A 23,250-nucleotide genomic window follows, 5' to 3' on the forward strand; every position below is an offset into this window, starting at 1 on the left:
GATACTCCAGCGTCAAGATTCATTCCGCCCTTTCGTGGCAGAGCCTCCAGCAGAGGAGGTGCTCGTGCCGAAGGGAAACGTGGGAGCAAGAAGAAAGGTACCAAGTCCTTTAGAGGCAGAGTCTGACTGCCACCTTCTTCAGACAGCAGTGGGAGCCAGACTCAAGAACTACTGGCAGGCCTGGGAGAACAGGGGCGCAGATGCACAATCTGTGAAGTTGCTCAGAGAAGGGTACAAGATCCCATTCTTGCGCAAGCCCCCTCTAGCAACGACTCCCATCGACCTCTCTCCCAGGTACAGAGAGGAGGACAAGAGACTAGCTTTGAAGCAAGAGGTGTCTCTCTTACTAGAAAAGGGAGCGGTAGTCAAAGTCCGGGACCATCAATCCCCGGGCTTCTACAACCGTCTCTTCTTAGTGGTAAAGAAGACAGGAGGGTGGAGACCGGTGCTAGACGTCAGTGCTCTGAATGTCTTTGTCACCAAGCAGACGTTCGCCATGGAGACGACAAAGTCTGTTCTAGCAGCGGTCAGGAAGGAAGACTGGATGGTCTCTTTAGACCTCAAGGACGCTTACTTTCACGTCCCCATCCACCCAGATTCCCAACCTTTTCTAAGGTTCGTTTACGGGAAGGTTGTCTACCAATTTCAAGCCCTGTGCTTTGGCCTAAGCACGGCGCCTCTTGTCTTTACGAAACTGATGAGGAATATTGCCAAATTCCTGCATTTAGCAGACATCAGAGCCTCCCTCTATTTGGACGACTGGCTTTTAAGAGCTTCATCCAGTCGTCGCTGTCTGGAGAATCTAAAGTGGACTCTAGATCTGACCAAGGAATTGGGTCTCCTGGTCAATATGGAAAAGTCCCAACTGGTCCCATCCCAAACTATAGTGTACCTAGGGATGGAGATTCACAGTCAAGCTTTTCGGGCTTTTCCGTCGGCCCCCAGAATAAGTCAAGCCCAAGGATGCATCCAGAACATGCTAATGAAGGACCGATGTTCAGTCAGACAGTGGATGAGTCTGATAGGGACGCTTTCATCACTGGACCAGTTCATTGCGTTAGGGAGACTGCACCTCCGTCCCCTTCAATTTCACCTGGCTGTTCACTGGAGAAAGGACAAGACGCTAGAAGCGGTCTCGATCCCTATTTCCGAGAAGATGAAGTCATCACTGACCTGGTGGAAGCACAACATCAACCTCAGAGAGGGTCTGCCCCTGACTGTTCAGACCCCCAACCACGTTCTCTTCTCGGACGCATCGGACACGGGCTGGGGTGCGACGTTAGACGGTCGGGAATGCTCGGGCACCTGGAACTCGGAGCAAAGAGTGTTACATATCAACTGCAAGGAGCTACTGGCAGTTCATCTGGCCTTGAAAAGCTTCAAGTCCCTCCTGCTAGGCAAGGTGGTGGAGGTGAACTCCGTCAACACCACGGCCTTGGCGTACATCTCCAAGCAAGGAGGGACCCATTCGATGAAGTTGTACGAGATCGCAAGGGACCTCCTCACCTGGTCAAGAGATCTAAACCTGTCTCTAGTAACGAGGTTCATTCAAGGCAACATGAATGTCATGGCGGACCGCCTCAGTCGGAAGGGTCAAATCATCCCAACAGAATGGACCCTTCACAAGAATGTATGCAAGAGACTTTGGGCCACATGGGGTCAACCTACCATAGATCTCTTTGCAACCTCAATGACCAAGAGGCTCCCAAATTATTGCTCGCCGATCCCGGACCCAGCAGCAGTTCATATAGATGCCTTCCTACTGGATTGGTCCCATTTAGACCTTTATGCATTCCCCCCGTTCAAGATTGTCAACAAGGTACTGCAGAAGTTCGCCTCTCACGAAGGGACAAGGTTGACGTTGGTTGCTCCCCTCTGGCCCGCGAGAGAATGGTTCACCGAGGTACTGCAATGGCTGGTGGACGTTCCCAGAACTCTTCCACTAAGAGTGGACCTTCTACGTCAGCCACACGTAAAGAAGGTACACCCAAGCCTCCACGCTCTTCGTCTGACTGCCTTCAGACTCTCGAGAGCTAGAGGCTTTTCGAAGGAGGCAGCCAGGGCGATTGCTAGAGCAAGGAGGACATCCACTCTTAGAGTCTACCAGTCGAAGTGGGAAGTCTTCCGAAGCTGGTGCAAGTCAGTATCAGTATCCTCAACCAGTACCTCTGTAACTCAAATAGCTGACTTCCTTTTATACCTGAGGAAGGAAAGATCTCTTTCAGCTCCCACGATCAAGGGTTACAGAAGCATGTTGGCAGCAGTCTTCCGTCACAGAGGCTTAGATCTTTCCAACAACAAAGATCTACAGGACCTCCTTAAGTCTTTTGAGACCTCGAAGGAGCGTCGTTTGGCCACACCAGGTTGGAATTTAGACGTGGTACTAAGATTCCTTATGTCAGAAAAGTTCGAGCCACTACAATCAGCCTCCTTTAAAGATCTCACTTTAAAGACTCTTTTCCTCGTCTGCTTAGCTACAGCTAAAAGAGTCAGTGAGATACACGCCTTCAGCAGGAACATCGGATTTTCATCTGAAACGGCTACATGTTCTTTGCAGCTTGGTTTTCTAGCCAAAAACGAACTACCTTCTCGTCCTTGGCCCAAATCGTTCGATATTCCAAGCCTTTCTAACTTGGTTGGAAATGAAATAGAAAGAGTCTTGTGCCCTGTTAGAGCTCTTAAGTTCTATTTGAAACGAACTAAACCTTTACGAGGACAGTCAGAAGCTTTATGGTGTGCTATTAAGAAACCTTCTTTACCTATGTCGAAGAATGCAGTTTCCTATTATATTAGACTGTTGATACGAGAAGCTCATTCCCATCTGAATGAGGAAGACCATGCTTTGCTGAAGGTAAGGACACATGAAGTTAGAGCTGTCACAACTTCAGTGGCCTTCAAACAAAACAGATCTCTGCAGAGTATAATGGACGCAACCTATTGGAGAAGCAAGTCAGTGTTCGCGTCTTTTTATCTTAAAGATGTCCAGTTTCTTTACGAGAACTGCTACACCCTGGGACCATTCGTAGCAGCGAGTGCAGTAGTGGGTGAGGGCTCAACCACTACATTCCCCTAATTCCATAACCTTTTTTAATCTTTCTCTTGAAATGTTTTTTATTGTTGTTTTTGGGTTGTCCGGAAGGCTAAGAAGCCTTTCGCATCCTGGTTGATTTGGCGGATGGTCAAATTCTTTTCTTGAGAAGCGCCTAGATTAGAGGTTTTGATGAGGTCCTTTAGTATGGGTTGCAACCCTTGATACTTCAGCTCCTAGGAGTCGCTCAGCATCCTATGAGGATCGCTAGGCTCAGTAAGGAAGACGTACTTAAAAAGGCAGAGTAATTGTTCAAGTCGACTTCCTTACCAGGTACTTATTTATTTTATGTTTGTTATTTTGAATAACTGCTAAAATGAAATACAAAATACTTAGCTCTTAATAATGTAAACAAGTAATGCTGGTCTCTACCCACCCCCCTGGGTGTGAATCAGCTTATATGATCACCGGCTAAGTTTAATATTGGAAAATGTTATTTTTATTAATAAAATAAATTTTTGAATATACTTACCCGGTGATCATATATTAAAGGACCCTCCCTTCCTCCCCAATAGAGACCCAGTGGACCGAGGAGAAAATTGGTTCTGTGTTTACATAGAGTACTTGAGTACCTGCTCGACAGATGGCGCTGTTGATGTACACCCCCACCTGTATAGCGATCGCTGGCGTATTTTGTCCTTAGGTTTTTCTGTCGGGCAGCAGAGCTGACAGCTTATATGATCACCGGGTAAGTATATTCAAAAATTTATTTTATTAATGAAAATAACATATTATTATTATTATTATTATTATTATTATTATTATTATTATTACTACTACAAGCTAGGCTATAACTGTTGTTGGAAAAGCAAGATGCTATAACCCCAAGGGATCCAACAGGCAAAATAGCCCAGTGAGGAAAGGAAACAAGGAAATAAATAAACTACAAGAATAGAATAAACAATAAAAAAATATTTCAAGAACAGTAACAATATTAAATTGGATCCTTCACATGAAAATTTAGAAAATGAATCTGAGGAAGAGAAATAAGATAAAACAGCATGCTTGAGTGTACCCCCAAGCAAGAGTTTTAAATATTTAACTTAGCCAGTGAATATATAATAGCTGCAACTCTGCGGCTCGACAGACAACATACTTAAAAAACTCGCGAGCGATCGCTATGCAGGTTGCGGGTGTGCCCACCAGCGCCAACTGTCGGCCAGATACCACTCTCGGATGTAAACAAAACCTTCAATTCTTCTCTGTCGACGTTGGCAACAAGACGTACTTTTACTCGCTGTAGAACCTGGAGTTTTCCCATCATATTTGGTGAAGTACTTTAATTTGGTTTGAGCTTTCGCAGTACAGGTGTTTTTCTTCAAAATAAACCCTTGAACTCTTTTTTGAATCGGATTATTTGTTGATGACTAAGATTGTTTTTTGGAATTTTCCTTTGACTAATTCAAAATGGCTGACCCTTCTCAAGTTCCTAAGTTTCGAAAGTGTAATGCTAGGGACTGTAATAGGCGTCTTCCAAAGGCTTCTCTCGACCCTCACACTGTTTGTTCCAATTGTCGGGGTAAAACCTGTCAATTGGGAGATCGGTGTGAGGAATGCGTGGGCCTTTCGGAATTCGATTGGATCGAATTTGATAAATATACACGCAGACTAGAGAGAGATAGGGTAAGGAGAAGTTCTTCTAGGTCCGTAGATTTTTCCTCTCCACATGCCCCTGAACCTAATCCTTCCCCTGTAGTGGTTGTTCCTAACCCCCCTCCTAGCACTCAGGAACCGTCTATGCAAGACATGATGTGTGCTATTCATGCCTTGGGGGAGAGAGTTGAGGCTTTAGCAAGTGTCCGTAATCAACTCATGGCAGACGTGAAGGAACTCAAGTGCCAAAGTGCCACGGCGGAAAGTGGGAAAGTGCCTAGTGTTACGCAAAGTGTTGTGAACAGTGTTGCGACCGAGGGTTCGTCTGTTCGTGCCTGTCGTCCACCTAGTCCGGGACCTCTTGCAAGCTCCCAAGCCCAGGGGAGAAGCAATGTCGTACGACTTATGGGTTCGAGAGGCCTTGATCAGCGAACAGACGTTCCCTCTTTGGTATCAGGCGTATCTCGTCAAGATCGCCCCTACCATAAGACGAGAGAGCCCATTTTTACCTCGTCGTCCGAAGGCGTTTCACGTAAGAAACCTTGGACCCAGGTCTCTAGACCTTTAAAACGCAAGTCGGTCCCTTCAGGACAAGTCCAACGTCCCGGATGTAGCCACTGGGACAGTTCGGACCCGTTGCCGTCATCTGATGACTACTCGCCGCCTAAGAGAGGCAAAGTTGTGCCGTCTCAGTCGCTCACCCCGTCTGTTACCGCACCCGCTTCCGTAGACCCTAAATGGGTGTTACTGCAAGACATGCAGTCTAAGCTTGCGTCCCTTATGGAGGACTTCAACGCAGAGAAGGTTTCCGTTGAACCTACTGGCCGTCAGCCATCCAAGCGTTCTGTTGTGCGTCCTGTTGACGTTGATGTAGCTTTCTCGCGTCAACCAGTTGGGGTTGTACCTCCCCCGATGCGATCCCGTGTGGATTTCCAGCCGCACGTTGACGTTAGGCAACTCACTGATGCGACTGGTGACGTTCAGGACGGTCACCAACCATCAAAGTTAACTTGTTTTGACGCGGTGCGTCAACCTCCGCAACCCAGTATGGTGTTGACTGCACAACCCAGACGGTCTAAACATTCTCGGGTGGACGCTGTGCGTCCCCGCGCACCTGTTGTTGTTGACAGTTCCCAGACTGTTCAGCAGTTTCAGGAAGCTGCGTCCTGCTCCGTCACGTATGCACCAGTGCGGCCGGACGCTGCGAGTCAAACGTTGCCTACCCCTTTGCCGTTTTCTCATCAGTTATCAGATGAGGAACTGTCAGATGAGGACGTTGCTGAACCACAGCCTGAGGATCAGCCTTCAGAATTAGATGAGCCTAAAGCAGTTCCACCATCTATGGACTTTAGAAAAGTCATGCTTGTGTTTAAAGAGTTGTTCCCTGAACACTTTATCTCTGTGGCTCCTTGTTCGCCGCCGTCTGAGTTCGTTTTAGGTGTTCCTGCTGCCATGCCAGCCTTTACGAAACTCGTTCTCTCTAGCTCATCCAAGAGAGCTTTACGGCTGTTAGGCGATTGGTTAGAAACCAAGAGGAGTTTAGGGAAGACGGCCTTTGCCTTCCCCCCATCTAAGCTCTCGTCTAGATCGAGCGTCTGGTATGCCACGGGAGAAGTTCTCGGCTTGGGAGTTCCTGCCTCTGCCCAGGGCGACTTCTCAAGTCTTGTAGACTCTCCCCGCTGCCTTGCCATGAGACGTGCGAAGACTAGTTGGTCATCCTCGGACCTGGACCACCTTCTTAAAGGCATCTTTAGGGCGTTTGAAGTTTTTAACTTCCTGGACTGGTGTTTGGGAGCCCTGAGTAGGAAAATCTCATCTGCCGATAGGGATGTTTCCTTACTCATTATGTCCTGCATGGACAAGGCCGTCCGCGATGGATCCAACGAGCTTGCCGCTTCTTTCACGTCCGGAGTCCTAAAGAAACGAGAGTCTCTGTGCTCTTTTCTTTCAGCAGGAGTGACGCCATGCCAAAGATCTGAGCTACTCTTTGCGCCCTTGTCTAAGTTCTTGTTTCCTGAAGTCTTAGTTAAGGAAATTGCCTTGTCTTTAGTGCAGAAGGACACCCACGATTTAGTTGCGTCCTCGGCTCGCAAAGCTCCCCCTTTGCCTGCCTTGTGTGCTAGACCTAGGATAGACACTCCAGCGTCCAGGTTTATTCCGCCCTTTCGTGGCAGAGCCCCCAGCAGGGGAGGTGCTCGTGCCGAAGGGAAGAGAGGAAAGAAGAAAGGATCCAAGTCCTCGCGGGGCAGAGTCTGACTGCCCGCAACTTCAGACAGCAGTAGGTGCCAGACTCAAGAACTTCTGGCAAGCCTGGGAGAAGAGAGGCGCCGATCAACAATCTGTGAGGTTGCTCAGAGAGGGGTACAAAATCCCTTTTGTACGCAGACCTCCTCTAGCGACGTCCCCCATCGATCTCTCTCCCAGGTACCGAGAGGAAGCAAAGAGACAAGCCCTGAAACTGGAAGTGTCTCTTTTACTAGAGAAGGGAGCGGTGGTCAAAGTCTCGGACCTTCAATCACCGGGGTTTTACAACCGTCTCTTCCTAGTATCAAAGAAGACAGGAGGTTGGAGACCGGTGCTAGACGTCAGTGCTCTGAATGTCTTTGTCACAAAGACGAAGTTCACCATGGAGACCACAAAGTCAGTCTTAGCAGCGGTCAGAAAGGGAGACTGGATGGTCTCTCTCGACCTAAGGGACGCTTACTTCCACATCCCCATTCACTCAGATTCCCAACCTTTTCTGAGATTCGTCTTCGACGATGTGGTGTACCAGTTTCGGGCCCTGTGCTTTGGCCTAAGCACGGCTCCTCTCGTGTTTACGAGGCTTATGAGGAATGTGGCAAAATTCCTCCACTTATCGGACATCCGAGCCTCCCTTTATTTGGACGACTGGCTTCTCAGAGCCTCTTCCAGTCATCGCTGTCTGAAGGATCTCAATTGGACTCTAGATCTGACCAAGGAATTGGGACTCCTAGTCAACTTGGAAAAGTCCCAACTGATCCCATCCCAAACTATTCTGTATTTAGGGATGGAGATTCACAGTCCAGTTTTTCGGGCTTTTCCGTCGGCCCCCAGAATAGATCAAGCCCTGCTCGTCATCCAGAAGATGTTGAAGAAAGAACGTTGCTCAGTCAGGAATTGGATGAGTCTGGTAGGAACGCTATCATCCCTGGAGCAATTTGTCTCGCTAGGAAGGCTACACCTCCGACCTCTACAATTCCATCTAGCTTTTCACTGGAAAAAGGACAAGACGCTAGAGGCGGTCTCGATCCCGATTTCCGAAAAGATAAAGACTTGTCTGACTTGGTGGAAAGACAATATCAGTCTACGAGAGGGTCTTCCCCTAACAGTTCTGAAACCCAACCACGTTCTCTTCTCAGACGCATCGGACTTGGGCTGGGGCGCGACGCTGGACGGTCGGGAATGCTCAGGTCTGTGGAACTCGAGTCAGAGGAGCATGCATATCAACAGCAAGGAGCTTTTGGCGGTTCATCTGGCCTTGATAAGCTTCGAGAATCTCCTTCGAGGCAAGGTGGTGGAGGTCAACTCGGACAACACCACGGCCTTGGCGTACATTTCCAAACAGGGAGGTACCCACTCACTGACTCTGTACGAGATCGCAAGGGACCTGCTCATCTGGTCAAAAGATCGAGGCATCTCCCTAGTTACGAGGTTCATCCAGGGCGACTTGAACGTCCTAGCAGATTGTCTCAGTTGGAAAGGTCAAGTAATTCCAACCGAATGGACCCTCCACAAGGATGTGTGCAAGAGACTTTGGACGACTTGGGGCCAACCCACCATAGATCTCTTTGCAACCTCGCTGACCAAGAGGCTTCCAATCTATTGCTCTCCAGTCCCAGACCCAGCGGCAATACATATAGATGCCTTTCTCCTAGATTGGTCACACCTAGATCTTTACGCATTCCCACCATTCAAGATTGTCAACAAGGTACTGCAGAAATTCGCCTCTCACGAAGGGACAAGGTTGACGTTAGTTGCTCCCCTCTGGCCCGCGAGAGAATGGTTCACCGAGGTACTTCGATGGCTGGTAGACTTTCCCAGAAGTCTTCCTCTAAGAGTAGACCTTTTACGTCAGCCTCACGTAAAGAAGGTACACCAAAGCCTCCACGCTCTTCGTCTGACTGCCTTCAGACTATCGAAAGACTCTCGAGAGCTAGAGGCTTTTCGAAGGAGGCAGCCAGTGCGATTGCTAGAGCGAGGAGAGCTTCTACCATTAGAGTTTACCAATCGAAGTGGGAAGTCTTCCGAGACTGGTGCAAGTCAGTTTCCGTATCCTCGTCCAGTACCTCTGTAGCCCAAATAGCTGATTTTCTCTTATACCTGAGAAAAGTTCGCTCCCTTTCAGCTCCTACGATCAAGGGCTACAGAAGCATGTTGGCCTCGGTCTTCCGGCATAGAGGCTTAGATCTTTCCAACAATAAAGATCTGCAAGACCTCCTTAAGTCTTTTGAGACCTCTAAGGAACGTTGTTTGGCTACACCTGGGTGGAATTTAGACGTGGTCCTAAGATTCCTCATGTCATACAGGTTTGAGCCTTTACATTCAGCCTCCCTGAAAGATCTCACTCTTAAGACTCTTTTCCTGGTATGCTTGGCCTCAGCTAAAAGAGTCAGTGAGCTTCATGCCTTCAGCAAGAACATCGGGTTTTCGTCAGAAAAAGCTACTTGTTCTCTGCAGCTTGGTTTCCTAGCCAAGAATGAGCTGCCTTCTCGTCCTTGGCCTAAATCTTTCGATATTCCTAGCTTATCGGAGATCGTAGGCAATGAACTAGAAAGAGTATTATGCCCTGTTAGAGCTCTTAAGTTCTACTTAGCTCGTACTAAACCTTTACGAGGCAAATCTGAAGCGTTATGGTGTTCGGTTAAGAAACCATCCTTACCTATGTCAAAGAATGCTTTGTCATATTTTATCAGATTGTTAATACGAGAAGCTCATTCACACTTGAGTGAGGAAGACCGATCTTTGCTTAAGGTTAAGACGCACGAGGTTAGAGCTGTAGCAACTTCCGTGGCCTTTAAGCAAAATAGATCTCTGCAAAGTATCATGGACGCAACCTATTGGAGAAGCAAGTCAGTGTTCGCGTCATTTTACTTGAAAGATGTCCAGACTCTTTACGAGAACTGCTACACACTGGGACCATTCGTAGCAGCGAGTGCAGTAGTGGGTGAGGGCTCAACCACTACAATTCCCTAATTCCATATCCTTTTAATCTGTCTCTTGAAATGTTTTTTAATGTTGTTTTTATGGGTTGTCCGGAAGGCTAAGAAGCCTTTCGCATCCTGGTTGATTTGGCGGGTGGTCAAAGTCATTTCTTGAGAGCGCCCAGATTAGGGGTTTTGATGAGGTCCTGTTGTATGGGTTGCAGCCCTTGATACTTCAGCTCCTGGGAGTCTGTCAGCATCCTAAGAGGATCGCTGGGCTCCGTAAGGAAGACGTACTTACAAGGCAGAGTAATCGTCTAAGTCGACTTCCTTACCAGGTACCTATTTATTTTGGTTTTGTTATATTGATAACTGTCAAAATGAAAAAACTCTTAGCTTATACGATGTAAACATATTTAACTCTGGTCTCTACCCACCTCCTTGGGTGTGAATCAGCTATTATATATTCACCGGCTAAGTTAAATATTTAAAAATGATATTTTAATTATAAAATAAATTTTTGAATATACTTACCCGGTGAATATATAAATTAAACGACCCTCCCTTCCTCCCCAATAGAGACGCAGTGGGACGAGAAGAATTGAAGGTTTTGTTTACATCCGAGAGTGGTATCTGGCCGACAGTTGGCGCTGGTGGGCACTCCCGCAACCTGCATAGCGATCGCTCGCGAGTTTTTTAAGTATGTTGTCTGTCGAGCCGCAGAGTTGCAGCTATTATATATTCACCGGGTAAGTATATTCAAAAATTTATTTTATAATTAAAATATCATAATTCTAATCCAAGAGAGTGGAAGGCCATGGTACAGAGGCTATGGCACTACCCAAGACTAGAGAATAGTTTAATTTTGAAGTGCCCCCTCCCTAGAAGAGCTGCTTACCATAGCTAAAGTCTTTTCTACCCTTACCAAGAGGAAAGTAGCCACTGAACAATTACATTGAGCAAAGGAGAATTGTTTGGTAATATCAGTGTTGTCAGGTGTATGAGGGCAGAGGAAGATGTGGAAAGAATAGGTCAGACTATTCAGTGTATTTGTAGGCAAAGATGAAATGAACCATAACCAGAGAGAGGGATCCAATATAGTACCGTCTGGCCAGTGAAAGTACCCAATAACTATAGCAGTAGTATCTCAACAGGTGGCTGGTGCCCGGGCCAACCTACTACCAACAAATGATAAATTATTCAAGTGGGTATCAGGACTCAAAGTGACGCTTTGAGGTCTCTTTTTACTGATGCCCAAGTTTTTGCCTTTAAGCCAATGGCTTCTACATGCTTAGAATTGTCGCCAAGGAATACCTTTCATGACAGTCGTAGAACATCAGGATTCGGCTCAAGTAGATATTTTGCAAGAGTTGATAACCAGACTTAAAGATCTTATCAGAGAATGCTATGATGGTCCATCCCTGCAAGTCCCAGTAGGACAAAGACTTTCCCACTTTTATCACCTTGTTTGAAAGCCTTCATCAAGATTCGTAGATGCCAGCTGTAGCCTCCAATTCTCCTTCGTTCAAGGAACCAAATACAGTAAAAGCTCTGCTTTTTAAACTAGCAATTGTGAACCTTTTGATGGAGTTTGTGAAAGAGGTCTTAAACCCTCCCCTGGGTTTTTACAACGTTATTTCTAGTCCCCAATGCCTCAGGGACTGGGGCCCAGTTCTAGATAACTCGACCCTCATCATGTTTACAGTTCTCACAAAGTTTTCCTTGGAAACACCATCGATAGTTCTGGGAGTTATAAAGAGAAAGAATAGATGTTTTCAATAGACCTCTCATATTCATTTTTTTCACGTCCCTATTCATCTCCATACGAGGAAATAGCTTCGTTTCATCACTGGGTCAAAGATTTACTAATTCAAGTGTCTATGTTTTAGTCTCAAGATAGCCCATCAAGTGTTTACCAATTTGATGGAACCCATTTCATGATTGTTAAGGATGCTAGTTCTAAGAGTCCTTTTATACCTGGACTATGATTTATTTTTAAGCTATTTTTTTTTCTTTAAAGAATTAGGATTCAGCAAGTGTGGTTGCTCAGGTTACTGGAATGGTTGGGTTGATCAATTTGAAAAAGTCTCTTCTTCCACCTCAGAAGATTCTGTATTTGGGAATGATAATAGGGGTACTTGTCAATAAAACCTAACTTCGTAGGAGAAACTACTGTATATGAACATCAGTTTAGTATAGAAATAAGATTTTTTATTAATAAAATACTGTATGTAGTTGATCATTAATTGTGTGTTTTATGATGGGACATTAATTGTTTCTCTTGCCTTTCTTTGTCATCATTGTGCAGTCCTCAAGGGTAACAAATTAATTATTACTTTAAATTTATTAGGGTAAGCTGTTTTTAACTAAGAATTGTAGAGGAGAGAAAGTTTAAGACATACATTTCTTTTCTTTTCAGGGTGCCATTTGTGATTTCTGTGAGGCCTGGGTTTGTCATGCCCGGAAGTGTCTACAAACTCATGCGTGTACGTGCCCCCTTTTAGATGCAAGTTGCATTGAGTGTGATAGAGATGTAAGTAATATGGATGGTTTGAGTATTTATGAATTAAACTATTTTTTTCAATATTAAACTTACCCGATAATCATGTAGCTGTCAACTCCGTTGCCCGACAGAATTCTACGGGAGGGATACGCCAGCTATCACTATACTAGAAGGGGGTGTACTCACAAGCGCCACCTGTGGCCAGGTACTACAGTACTTGTTGTTGACGCCACCTCACTTTTTCCTCTGTCGTGCTTCCGGCAAGACGTTCTTGGATACGCTTATGATTTTGGAGTATTGTTCACGGTTTGGTGAAGTATTTCTCTAAAATTTGCAGCTATTCGCTATACTAGAAACTTCTATATTAGCTTAGTTAGCTTTTGGAATTAATTTTATTATGGTGACGAAGAGAGTATGAACTCTCTTTCACCTTTAAATGGCCGACCCTTCCCTTAGACGGAAGTGTTGGTGTCTAAGAGAGTATAGACTCTCTTTCTTAATTTTGCTTAACAAAAGTTATAGATTTATTTTATATCTCTCCGCCTTTTATAGGCCTCTTCGATTAACTTCCTTTTATTATAAAATTATTAAAATTAATTTTTATATATTCGACCTTTCCTAATGGTAGGCGGTCTTTTCTTGTACCGAAGTTAATTAACATTGAGCCCGTCATTTCGGTTTTACCTGTTAACATATTATGCTATTTTAATGTTTTTGAAAGAATTTCTTTGATAGTCCCGTACTGTTTTCAAAGTTGAACTAACGTTTTGTTTTGTCTCTGCAGTTGTTGACGTTTCAGAACGTTCTACTTGCGCTCTATCGTTACGATAGAGAGAGAATTTTCACGGTGTCACGTTGCAGTAAGAGTAACCGTGTCTAGCGTTTTGTTCATTCTTTCTTAACTTAATGGTTTTAATTCTACAAAGGAACTTTTCATTTTGGGAAATATTTTCCTTTAACAATAATATGTTTTAACGATATATATGATTGGGCTCTTCTCTCAGGTTCTAAGTCAAGAGAGAGAGAGAGAGAGAGAGAGATAGAGACGGAGGGAGAAAGAGGAGGATAAACGTTTCGTTCAAGCGAGTAATGTTGTTATCGTTTTTGCTCTTCTCCCTAGTCTCTTTAGGGGAAGAAGGTAAACGTTTCTAGAGTTTTTCTTGTTCTCAAGCTTTATGCGGTGAGAGATTTTAAACGTAGTTTATTTGATCTAGTGTTTAGTCTCTTTCCAGCCACTGAATTATTTATCTTTCATTAGATTTTTCTGTTACATTGTAATTCTGTTTTCGCAATTACTAACTTTTGAGAAAGGATAGAATTGCGTGTTTCAGGTACAAACCACTTAAAGTTTCGAGTTCAGTGAAATAAGTGCAAACAGAAAATCAAAGTGATAAGTGATTAGCGCAAAGTGTGTCAGTGTTGTGCGTGAGGGTACTTCTGTGCGTGCCAGTCGTCCTCCCAGTCCGGGACCTCTTGCAAGCTCCCAAGCCCAGGGGAGAAGCAATGTCGAAGGGCAAAAGGGTTCGGCAGGCCTTGATCGGCGCACAGAAGTATCCTCGGTGGTTGCGGGCGTGTCTTAAGAGACCGTCACTCCCACCCGCAGACGATTGAGCCCTTATTTTGCTCGTCTGCAGAAGAAATTTCGGGGAGAAAACGCTGGTCTCAGGTCTCAAGACCTCTTAAACGTAAAGTCCAGACCTATGCCAGACGTACGAAGTTAGAGTTCAACAACCCGGATGCAGTCATTGGGTTAGCTCTGACTCTCCTCAGTCTCAGGTGACTGCACTCCGCCTAAGAGGAGTAAGGTTCTGCCACAACAGATCTCTGCTGTTAAGGCTTTACCTCAGCAGACCTTAGTGTCTGCCGACCCCAAGTTGACTCTACTGCAGTCCATGCAGTCACAACTTGCGGTCTTGATGCGTGAGTGTCAGGCTGAGAAGGTTACTCCTCCTCCTGCGATCGCTCCGCCTGACCGCAGTACTGCCTGCCAGGCGTACGATGTTGAGGCTCCTCAGGATACCTTACCACGTTCTGAGTTTACTGTTTCCAGTGGTGTGCAGCTCCCTCCGCCTTCCTTAAGGCAACCTCAGCAATGGGAACAGGAAGCTTATACCTTACTTCCTCCGCTTCCACTTGCAGTTCCACCTGTGAGGCAACACTCTCTTGAGGTACAACAACCTCTCCCATCCATGAGTCAGTCTCCTCAGCTCTCGCTGCAGCGAGCTCAACCCTCCTCAAGGCAAGCACAACACCTTAGCCTTGCGCCTCAGGAACCTCAACTCGCGAGACAATTACTGTGTTCTGCGCAGCCACTACCTCATCGCTCACAGCTCACACCTCAGGAACCTCAACTCGTTCCTCAGGAACTTGCTACTGCGCATCCGCCAACCACTCAGCAAGCGCAACCCTTGAGGCAGCAACCTCATGCTATGAGTCAGCCACCTCAACGCATGCATCTGCCACTTTCTCCTCAACTTGAGAAATAACAAATGACAATAATAACACCTCATTACTTTCATAACTTGCATTTGTAATCATATACATGTATGCCTACACAAACATTATGATAATGGAGGTTATTTGTCTTACTTATATAAAAATATATATGTATTCCTTGCAATATATTTTTAACAATATCGCGAATTATGGCAAAATATCTTCAAAACAAAAATGAATCATGAGTTATGAATGTAAGGTAAATATTATGTTGATATTAAAACCCCATGCAAGCATGCATGAAGCACTCTAGCACTGGTCATGGAATTTCTGAGAAATGTTAAACGCCATGCAACACGCTCTGCTTACCTTACAGCATGCTCTACATACAGCATGCTCTGCATACAGCATGCTCTGCATACAGCATGCTCTGCATACAACATGCTCTGCATACAGCATGCTCTGCATTCAGCATGCTCTGCATACAACATGCTCTACATACAGCATGCTCTGCATACAACATGCTCTGCATACAGCATGCTCTGCATTCAGCATGCTCTGCATACAACATGCTCTGCATACAGCATGCTCTGCATACAACATGCTCTACATACAGCATGCTCTGCATACAGCATGCTCTGCATACAACATGCTCTGCATACCTTACCGCATGCTTCTCAGTCATACATCTTTGGTTGTTGCCAACTCACTAGACTGTCAAGCAGTTTCATAATGTTGCCTTCTAGTCTGCTGCTTTTGCACCATTGAAACCCTCACTGAGAGAACTTAACTTTTCTCGGATATGGTCCCTGTAGATGAGAAAGTGCTTTTCTCCCTCCTTCTGATATTCCCTTGAGGACTCTGTCATTTGGAGAGGAGCCTTTAGCTGCGTAGCCTCCTATGGACTTTTATTTAAGCATAACATGCTTCCAGGGAAGGTAATGGTTCCACTTCAGTCACTAACCCCGTCTGTTACCACACCTGCTCCCATAGACCTTGAGCTGTGTTGCAAGACATACAGTCCAAGCTTAGTCCTTGTTAAAGGATTTTTTGTTTACGGAGTCAGTGTGTCACTGGGAAGACGTTCAACAACCAGCAGAAGTGACTTGTTGTGACGCAGTGCGGCAACCTCAGCAACCCGATAAGGAGTTGTCTGTACGACCCAGACAGTCTAGACAGCTTCGGGTTGTCACTGTACTTCCTCGCTTCCCCATGGTTGACAGTTCACAGACTGTGCAGCAGTACCATGATCTTGTGTCCGGCTCCGTCAGACGACTGGCTTTTAAGAGCTCCCACAAGTCGTCGCTGTCTGGAGATTCTCAGATGGACTATGGATCTGACCAAGGAACTGGGCCTCCTGGTCAATTTTGAGGAGTCTCAGCTCATCCCATCCCAGACCATTGTCTCCCTGGGTATGGATCTTCAGAGTCGAGCTTTTCGGGCTTTTCCGTCGGCCCCAAGGATCTTCCAAGCCCTAGAATGCATCCAGAGCATGCTGAGAAGGAACCGATGCTCAGTCAGGTAGTGGATGAGTCTAACAGGGACACTTTCATCGCTGGCCCTGTTCATCGTGTTAGGGAGAATCCACCTCCCCCCCTTCAGTATCATCTAGCTGCTCACTGGATAAAGGACATGACGCTAGAGACGGTCTCAGTTCCTGTTTCCGAAGAGAGGAGGTCTTCTCTCGCGTGTTGTAAGAACAGCTTTCTTCTCAAGGAAGTCTACCTTTGGCTGTTCAGAAACCCGACCGCCGTCTCCTCTCGGACACATCAGACACGGGCTGGGGTGCGACTTTGGACGGACAGGAATGATCGAGAACATGGAATCAGGAGCAAAGGACACTTCACATCAATTGCAGGAGTTGTTGGCGGTTCTTCTGGCCTTGATAAACTTCAAGTCCCTCCAGCTTAACAAAGTGGTGGAGGTGGACTCTGACAACACCACAGCCCTGGCTTACACCTTCAAGCAGGGAGGGACTCTTTCGTGAAGTTGTTCTAGATCGCAAGGGACCTCCTCATCTGGTCTAAAGATCGAAAGCTCACGCTGGTAACGAGGTTCATTCAGTGCGGTATGAATGTCATGGCAGATCACCTCAGCCGGAAGGGTCAGGTCATCCCCACAGAGTGGACCCTTCACAAGAATGTTTGCAGCAGACTTTGGGCCCTGTGGGGTCAGCCAACCATAGATCTGTTCGCTACCTCGATAACCTAGAGACTCCTATTGTATTGTTCTCCGATTCCAGACCCAGCAGCAGTTCACGTGGATGCTTTTCTGCTGGATTGGTTCCATCTCGACCTGTATGCATTCCCGCCGTTCAAGATTGTCAACAGGGTACTTCAGAAGTTCTCCTCTCGCAAAGGGACACGGCTGACGTTGGTTGGCTCCGCTCTGGCCCGCGAGAGAATGGTTCTTAGAGGTACTGCAATGGCTGGTCGACATTCCCAGGACTCTTCCTCTAGGAGTGAACCTTCTACGTCTACCTCACATAAAGAAGGTACACCCGAACCTCCACGCTCTTCGTCTGACTGCCTTCAGACTTTCGAAAGACTCTCAAGAGCTAGGGGCTTTTCGAAGGAGGCAGCCAGAGCGATTGCCAAAGCAAGGAGAACATCCACTCTCAGAATCTATCAGTCTCAAAGGGAAGTCTTCCGTAGCTGGTACAAGACCAATGCAGTTTCCTCAACCAGTACCACTGTAACCCAGATTGCTGACTTCCTGTTATATCTAAGGAAAGTAAGATCCCTTTCAGCTCCTACGATCAAGGGTTACAGAAGTATGTTGGCAGCGGTTTTCCGCCACAGAGGCTTGGATCTTTCCACCAACAAAGATCTACAAGACCTCCCTAGGTCTTTTGAGACCTCAAAGGAACGTCGGTTGTCCACTCCAGGCTGGAATCTAGACGTGGTCCTAAGGTTCCTTATGTCATCAAGATTTGAACCTCTCCAATCAGCCTCTTTTTAGGACCTCACATTAAAAACTCTTTTCCTCGTGTGCTTGACAACAGCTAAAAGAGTAAGTGAGATCCACGCCTTCAGCAGGATCATTGTTTTCACATCTGAAACGGCTACATGTTCCTTGCAGCTCGGTTTTTGCTAAACGAGCTTCCTTCACGTCCTTGGCCTAAGTCGTTCGAGATCCCAAGCCTGTCCAACTTGGTGGGGAATGAACTGGAGAGAGTACTTTGCCCAGTTAGAGCTCTTAGGTACTATCTAAAAAGGTCTTAACCTTTACAAGGACAATCAGAAGCCTTATAGTGTGCTATCAAGAAACCTTCTTTTCCAAGTTCTAAGAACTCAGTTTCTTACTATTCAGGCTTCTGATTAGAGAAACACATTCTCATCTGAAGGAAGAAGACCTTGCTTTGCTGAAGGTAAGGACACATGAAGTGGGAGCTGTGGCTACTTCAGTGGCCTTCAAACAGAGCCATTCTCTGCAGAGTGTTATGGATGCAACCTATTGGAGAAGCAAGTCAGTGTTCGCATCATTCTATCTCAAAGATGTCCAGTCTCTTTACGAGTACTGCTACACCCTGGGACCATTCGTAGCAACGAATGCAGTAGTAGGCGAGGGCTCAGCCACTACATTCCCATAATCCCATAACCTTTTAACCTTTCTCTTGAATACTTTTTATGGGTTGTACGGTCGGCTAAGAAGCCTTCCACATCCTTGTTGATTTGGCGGGTGGTCAATTCTTTCTTGAGAAGTGCCGAGGTTAAAGGTTGTGATGAGGTCCTTTAGTATGGGTTGCAGCCCTGTATACTTTAGCACCTTTGAGTTGATTCAGCCTTCCAAGAGGAACGCTGCGCTCAGTAAGGAAGACGATCTTATTAAAGGCAGAGTAACGGTTCAAGTCGACTTCCTTACCAGGTACTTATTATTTCATTGTTATTGTGGATAACTGATTATATGAAATACGGGATACTTAGCTATCCTTTAGTCTTGTACACTGGTTTTTCACCCACCCCCCTGGGTGTGAATCAGCTACATGATTATCGGGTAAGTTTAATATTGAAAAATGTTATTTTCATTAGTAAAATAAATTTTTGAATATACTTACCCGATAATCATGATTTAATTGACCCACCCTTCCTCCCCATAGAGAACCAGTGGACCGAGGAAAAAGTGAGGTGGCGTCAACAACAAGTACTGTAGTACCTGGCCACAGGTGGCGCTTGTGAGTACACCCCCTTCTAGTATAGTGATAGCTGGCGTATCCCTCCCGTAGAATTCTGTCGGGAAACGGAGTTGACAGCTACATGATTATCGGGTAAGTATATTCAAAAATTTATTTTACTAATGAAAATAACATTTTTTATATATTAGTGAGAAAAGTAATATATTTTGGTTAACTAAGCAGGTAGACTGGCAAAACAACAAACTGTTCAGTTGTATACATATATAGTAATGAATAATATATACCTTAGCCTGATTACTCTACAGTGTATAATTTTGGTATTGTTTTGCAATTTTGTCTTTTTTGTGTATTGTTTGGGAATTTTCCTGAAGAAAGTGCAATATGTACAATATTTGAAGGGATTTTCATGTTATCATTCAGTATCTTAGAGAATATGGTTTAGTTATGCTGAAAACTTGCTTGTGTAGGAATTAAGGATTGCAAAGATACAGATTTGACTTCCAAAGAAGCTATAAAGGAAAATTAGATAATCTTATCTACCTGTGGATGAAAGGTAAAATGAATTAATTAGTAACCAGTGTATTGAACTCTACAATATCAAAGAATCTCTTTAATAATAGGCCAGAAACTCATCCTAGAAAATAGTATACAGTGGTACCTCTACATACGAATTTAATCCGTTCCACAACCGACTTCGGATGTAGAAAATGTTCGGATGTAGAAACGAATTTTCCCATAAGAATACATTGAAATACAGTAGGATTAATCCGTGGTTGAGCCCAAAAACCTATGATAACTCCTTAATAAATTACTACACATAATTACACATGACAATATGCACTCTAAATTAGATAATAGACATGTAAAAAAGAATAATTATCAAGAAATAATAAATAAGAAACGGGTTTTTAGCGTCACTTTACCTTAGAAAGTCCAGCGCAGGTGTTGGTCTTGCTATGCAGAGAGGAGACGGACGGGCGGCGAGGAGGTAGAGAGGTTGACTACGATAAACGTACACTACCGTAACTTATTCTAACTTACACTAAGTGAACTTTAACCTAACTTAGCTTATTTATTTTTTCTATTTTTATATTTTATATTTTTTTTTACATTTTCTTTTTTTCTTTTTGAGGATTAATTTTAATCACTTTCACTCTCTACACTTGAAATTGATTGAATTTTTTTCTCTTCAATTTTTTCCGTTTTCTTTGTTTCACTTTCTTTCGCTTCACTCTTTGCCGTTTTCTTTGAACCACTTCCTTCCTCTTCATCACGAGTTTGCTTCGTAGTTTTTTTAAAGAAGCTATCGATAGAAAGTTGCTTGGTACAGCTATTCAGAATGTTTCGAAAATAAATTAGGGAAACATCATCAAACTGCGCAACTACATGACAAACCTGCAATTTCTTTGGATGGTATTTGTCGATGAAGTCGACCACGTCTTGATATTTTCCTAACACCTCTTTTATTTGCGCCGAACCTAACACATGTTCTACCTCCTCGATCCCTTCCTCGTCATCACTCATGTGCTCAGACATAGCATGGAGTTCCTTGAGCTCCTCTGTAGTAAGTTCGTCGTAATGTTCTTTTGCAAGTTCACTCACACGGACGCCACGCTCATGCTTTTCAATAATTCCTTGCTTTACTTCTAAAGAAAGCATTTCCTTATTCCTTTTCTCACCACTACCACTACCACTTGCGAAACTAAGCCTTTTAGGACCCATGATTTACGTAAAATACCGTAAAAGGATGAACGTAAAAAATCACGATTAAAACACAGTTAATAGCAGAACGCAAAGGGCACAACCACACGAAGCCGACGAGAACAGAGGAATGTCTCAAGCCACGCTAATTGAGGGTCCCTCCGAGGTAGAAATGCTGCCTTCTATCGGCGGAAATAAAAAATACATCCGGCGCTATGAGTACTATCTACGTGCACGGGTATTGTTTACTTCGGGTGTCGAAAAAAATTCGGGTGTAGAGTAGGAACGTGTTCGAATTGTACTTCGCGTGTCGAAAAATTCGGATACAACCGGTATGACGAAAATTGCTTACTTCGTGTGTCAAAATAAAATTCGGGTGTAGAGTCGAAAAATTGCTCGAATTTTACTTCGGATGTTGGAAAATTCGGATGTAGATACGTTCGTGTGTAGAGGTTCCACTGTATTCGTGGATATCTGACGTAAACTCTTATGATACACAACAAATATCTAGCAACAGAAGTATAAAGCAAAGTGAGAAATACAAACTTTTTCACTCAAAATTAAAGTTGATCATCCTGGTAGAATTTATTGTGAAAGAGAAGTTTTAATCATAATTTTCATTGGAATTAAACATAAACAGCTATACGTTATTTCTCCTCTGTTTGTTCATCATGATTTTCTTTCTTTTTTTTCCCCAGAGTTCTCCCTCCTGCAATTCCTATGCCTATTTTTTTCCTGACAAACAGCTCTTTTTCCTTTTTTCATTGTATGCTTCAATGTTTTCATTCTCTGAAGTCGTATCTTATTACTTTGCTCTGAACACTCTACACCTTGGAAACAGCAGCTGGCAATCTCCATAGCTGGTCATCATCCAAGTATTAAGCTGTTTCATTGTTACTAAATTTCACTGATCAAGAGATCAGCAATGAAGTTCAACTACTAACTAAACAAACATTGCTTGTTGTCTGTCTGTTTCTACTTAAATACAAACCTTCCTCCTTTAACAGAAGTATGCTTTCAGGGAAACTGGACACATTTTTTAAATAGTAACAAGGTGTTGGTAGTTAGCTGGAGAGTGGTGAGTAAGCCCCACCCACCTGACAGACCACTTAGTTCCCACTTTGTTTTCAACAACTGAATAGTACAGACATACTTCCAGCGCCCTCAACTGGCTGCTTTAATCTTTTGGCAGCTCTCCAATGATCACTCCAATAGTTCCTTAAGCATTACTAATCATCAACCAGCATTCACCTTACCTTATGATTATGTTGAGCAGGAATACGGGACGATATATCCTAGTAGCTACCTGACGATCCTTATCGCTGGATTTCTCTCCTCTAGAGGATCTGCTTTCCACAGACATGGTTGACAAGGGATGGTGCGCTCCGATGTATGTTATCCGTCTTGAGATACGATCCACGGAAGTAATGCACCTGTTATTTCAACCTATCTGTAATGCATACAGCATTGCTGCTTTACAAGCTTTCCAAAGGAATTTGGTAAGCACTCGGTAGCGTAGATAAATGGCAAATGCTTCCATTCGTGACTTAAGCCACCAAAGGGGCTCGTTTCACAGAATCTTAACAAATAAGTGCACTCTTGGGGAGTTTACAACCACAGTAGAGCTTTTCACAAAGTTCATCTAGGCAGGAGAAACGTTGGAACAAACACACTCAATTAAAAGGAGTTGGATGTAATAGCCAATTTTGGTCTACATCATTGTGTGACAGAAAGGCTCTTTACTTTCTGGTTTTTGCTATGGTTCTACCAGCTCCTTACTCAGTTGGACAAGATACTTCCAATATTCTGCTCCCCAGTCTCATCTATGGCAGCGCTGGAGGACGCCTTCCAACATTCCTGGGAATTCCAACACTTTCTTCTTTCTACCCATTTGCCCATTTCGCTGATTACTCAATACTCGGTTGACGACATTGAGGCTCATCATAATCCTGATCGCTTCCAAGCAGCCACATGTCGAATGGTTTTCAGATCAACTATTTCCTATCTTCCTTTGTTGGGGTGCTCCTCAGACTTTGTAAGAAAGAGTACTGCTCAACCCTTGATTCAAGTTTTCCTCTAGGTATTAGGTCTGGACTCTGCGAGAATCAACAATATTTGTGAGGAGTTCCTGGGGTGCTTAAGCCACATGGAATATTTTGCAAGTTTGCAGGTCTCTCAAGCATTCCAGATCGAACTTGTAGGATGAGTGGTAGATAGGGCTTCAACCCTTGAGACAGTCCTCTTCTAACCTAGCTCTAACAAAGCAAGTAGGAATCTTCATAACTTTGCCTGTGTCACAAGTTATTTTGAAGGTTACATGTCTATACCCTTGGCTCAAAAGTTCCAGGCCAGGGCCTACAACCCAGCCGTTCAGGACTTCAATTCCTTCTTCATCTTTTTCTACAATAAGTGACTAACAGGGACCAGGATGACTTACCCTCCTGTCTTAAGAGGACACTACAACTCTTTCAACAGCAATTAAAGGAATAAGACCCTAGAACAGTTTATTTCAGCTTTGTAGAACAGTCAGACACTTTTTCTGCAGGTAAGGATCACCCCGGATTCGAGCTCACGAAGTCAGACATATTGAATCTATCTCGGCTTTCTGGAAGAGTTGTCACAGGCACAGTTC

At 44.5% G+C, this 23,250-nt stretch overlaps 1 protein-coding gene across 1 annotated transcript in view; it reads left to right on the forward strand.

Annotated features, from left to right (window-relative positions):
* The window catches only part of LOC137632899 (zinc finger protein 330 homolog), a 74,709-nt gene that overhangs the window by 29,226 nt on the left and 22,233 nt on the right, over window positions 1-23,250 (forward strand). The window contains exon 4 of the mRNA XM_068364993.1: window positions 12,263-12,376. Within this exon, the coding sequence (XP_068221094.1) occupies window positions 12,263-12,376 (114 nt within the window). The remainder of the gene's footprint in view (window positions 1-12,262; window positions 12,377-23,250) is intronic.

The sequence above is a fragment of the Palaemon carinicauda genome, chromosome 42 (genome assembly GCF_036898095.1).
Source record: "Palaemon carinicauda isolate YSFRI2023 chromosome 42, ASM3689809v2, whole genome shotgun sequence".
In the NCBI taxonomy this organism is placed as follows: Eukaryota; Metazoa; Arthropoda; class Malacostraca; order Decapoda; family Palaemonidae; genus Palaemon; species Palaemon carinicauda.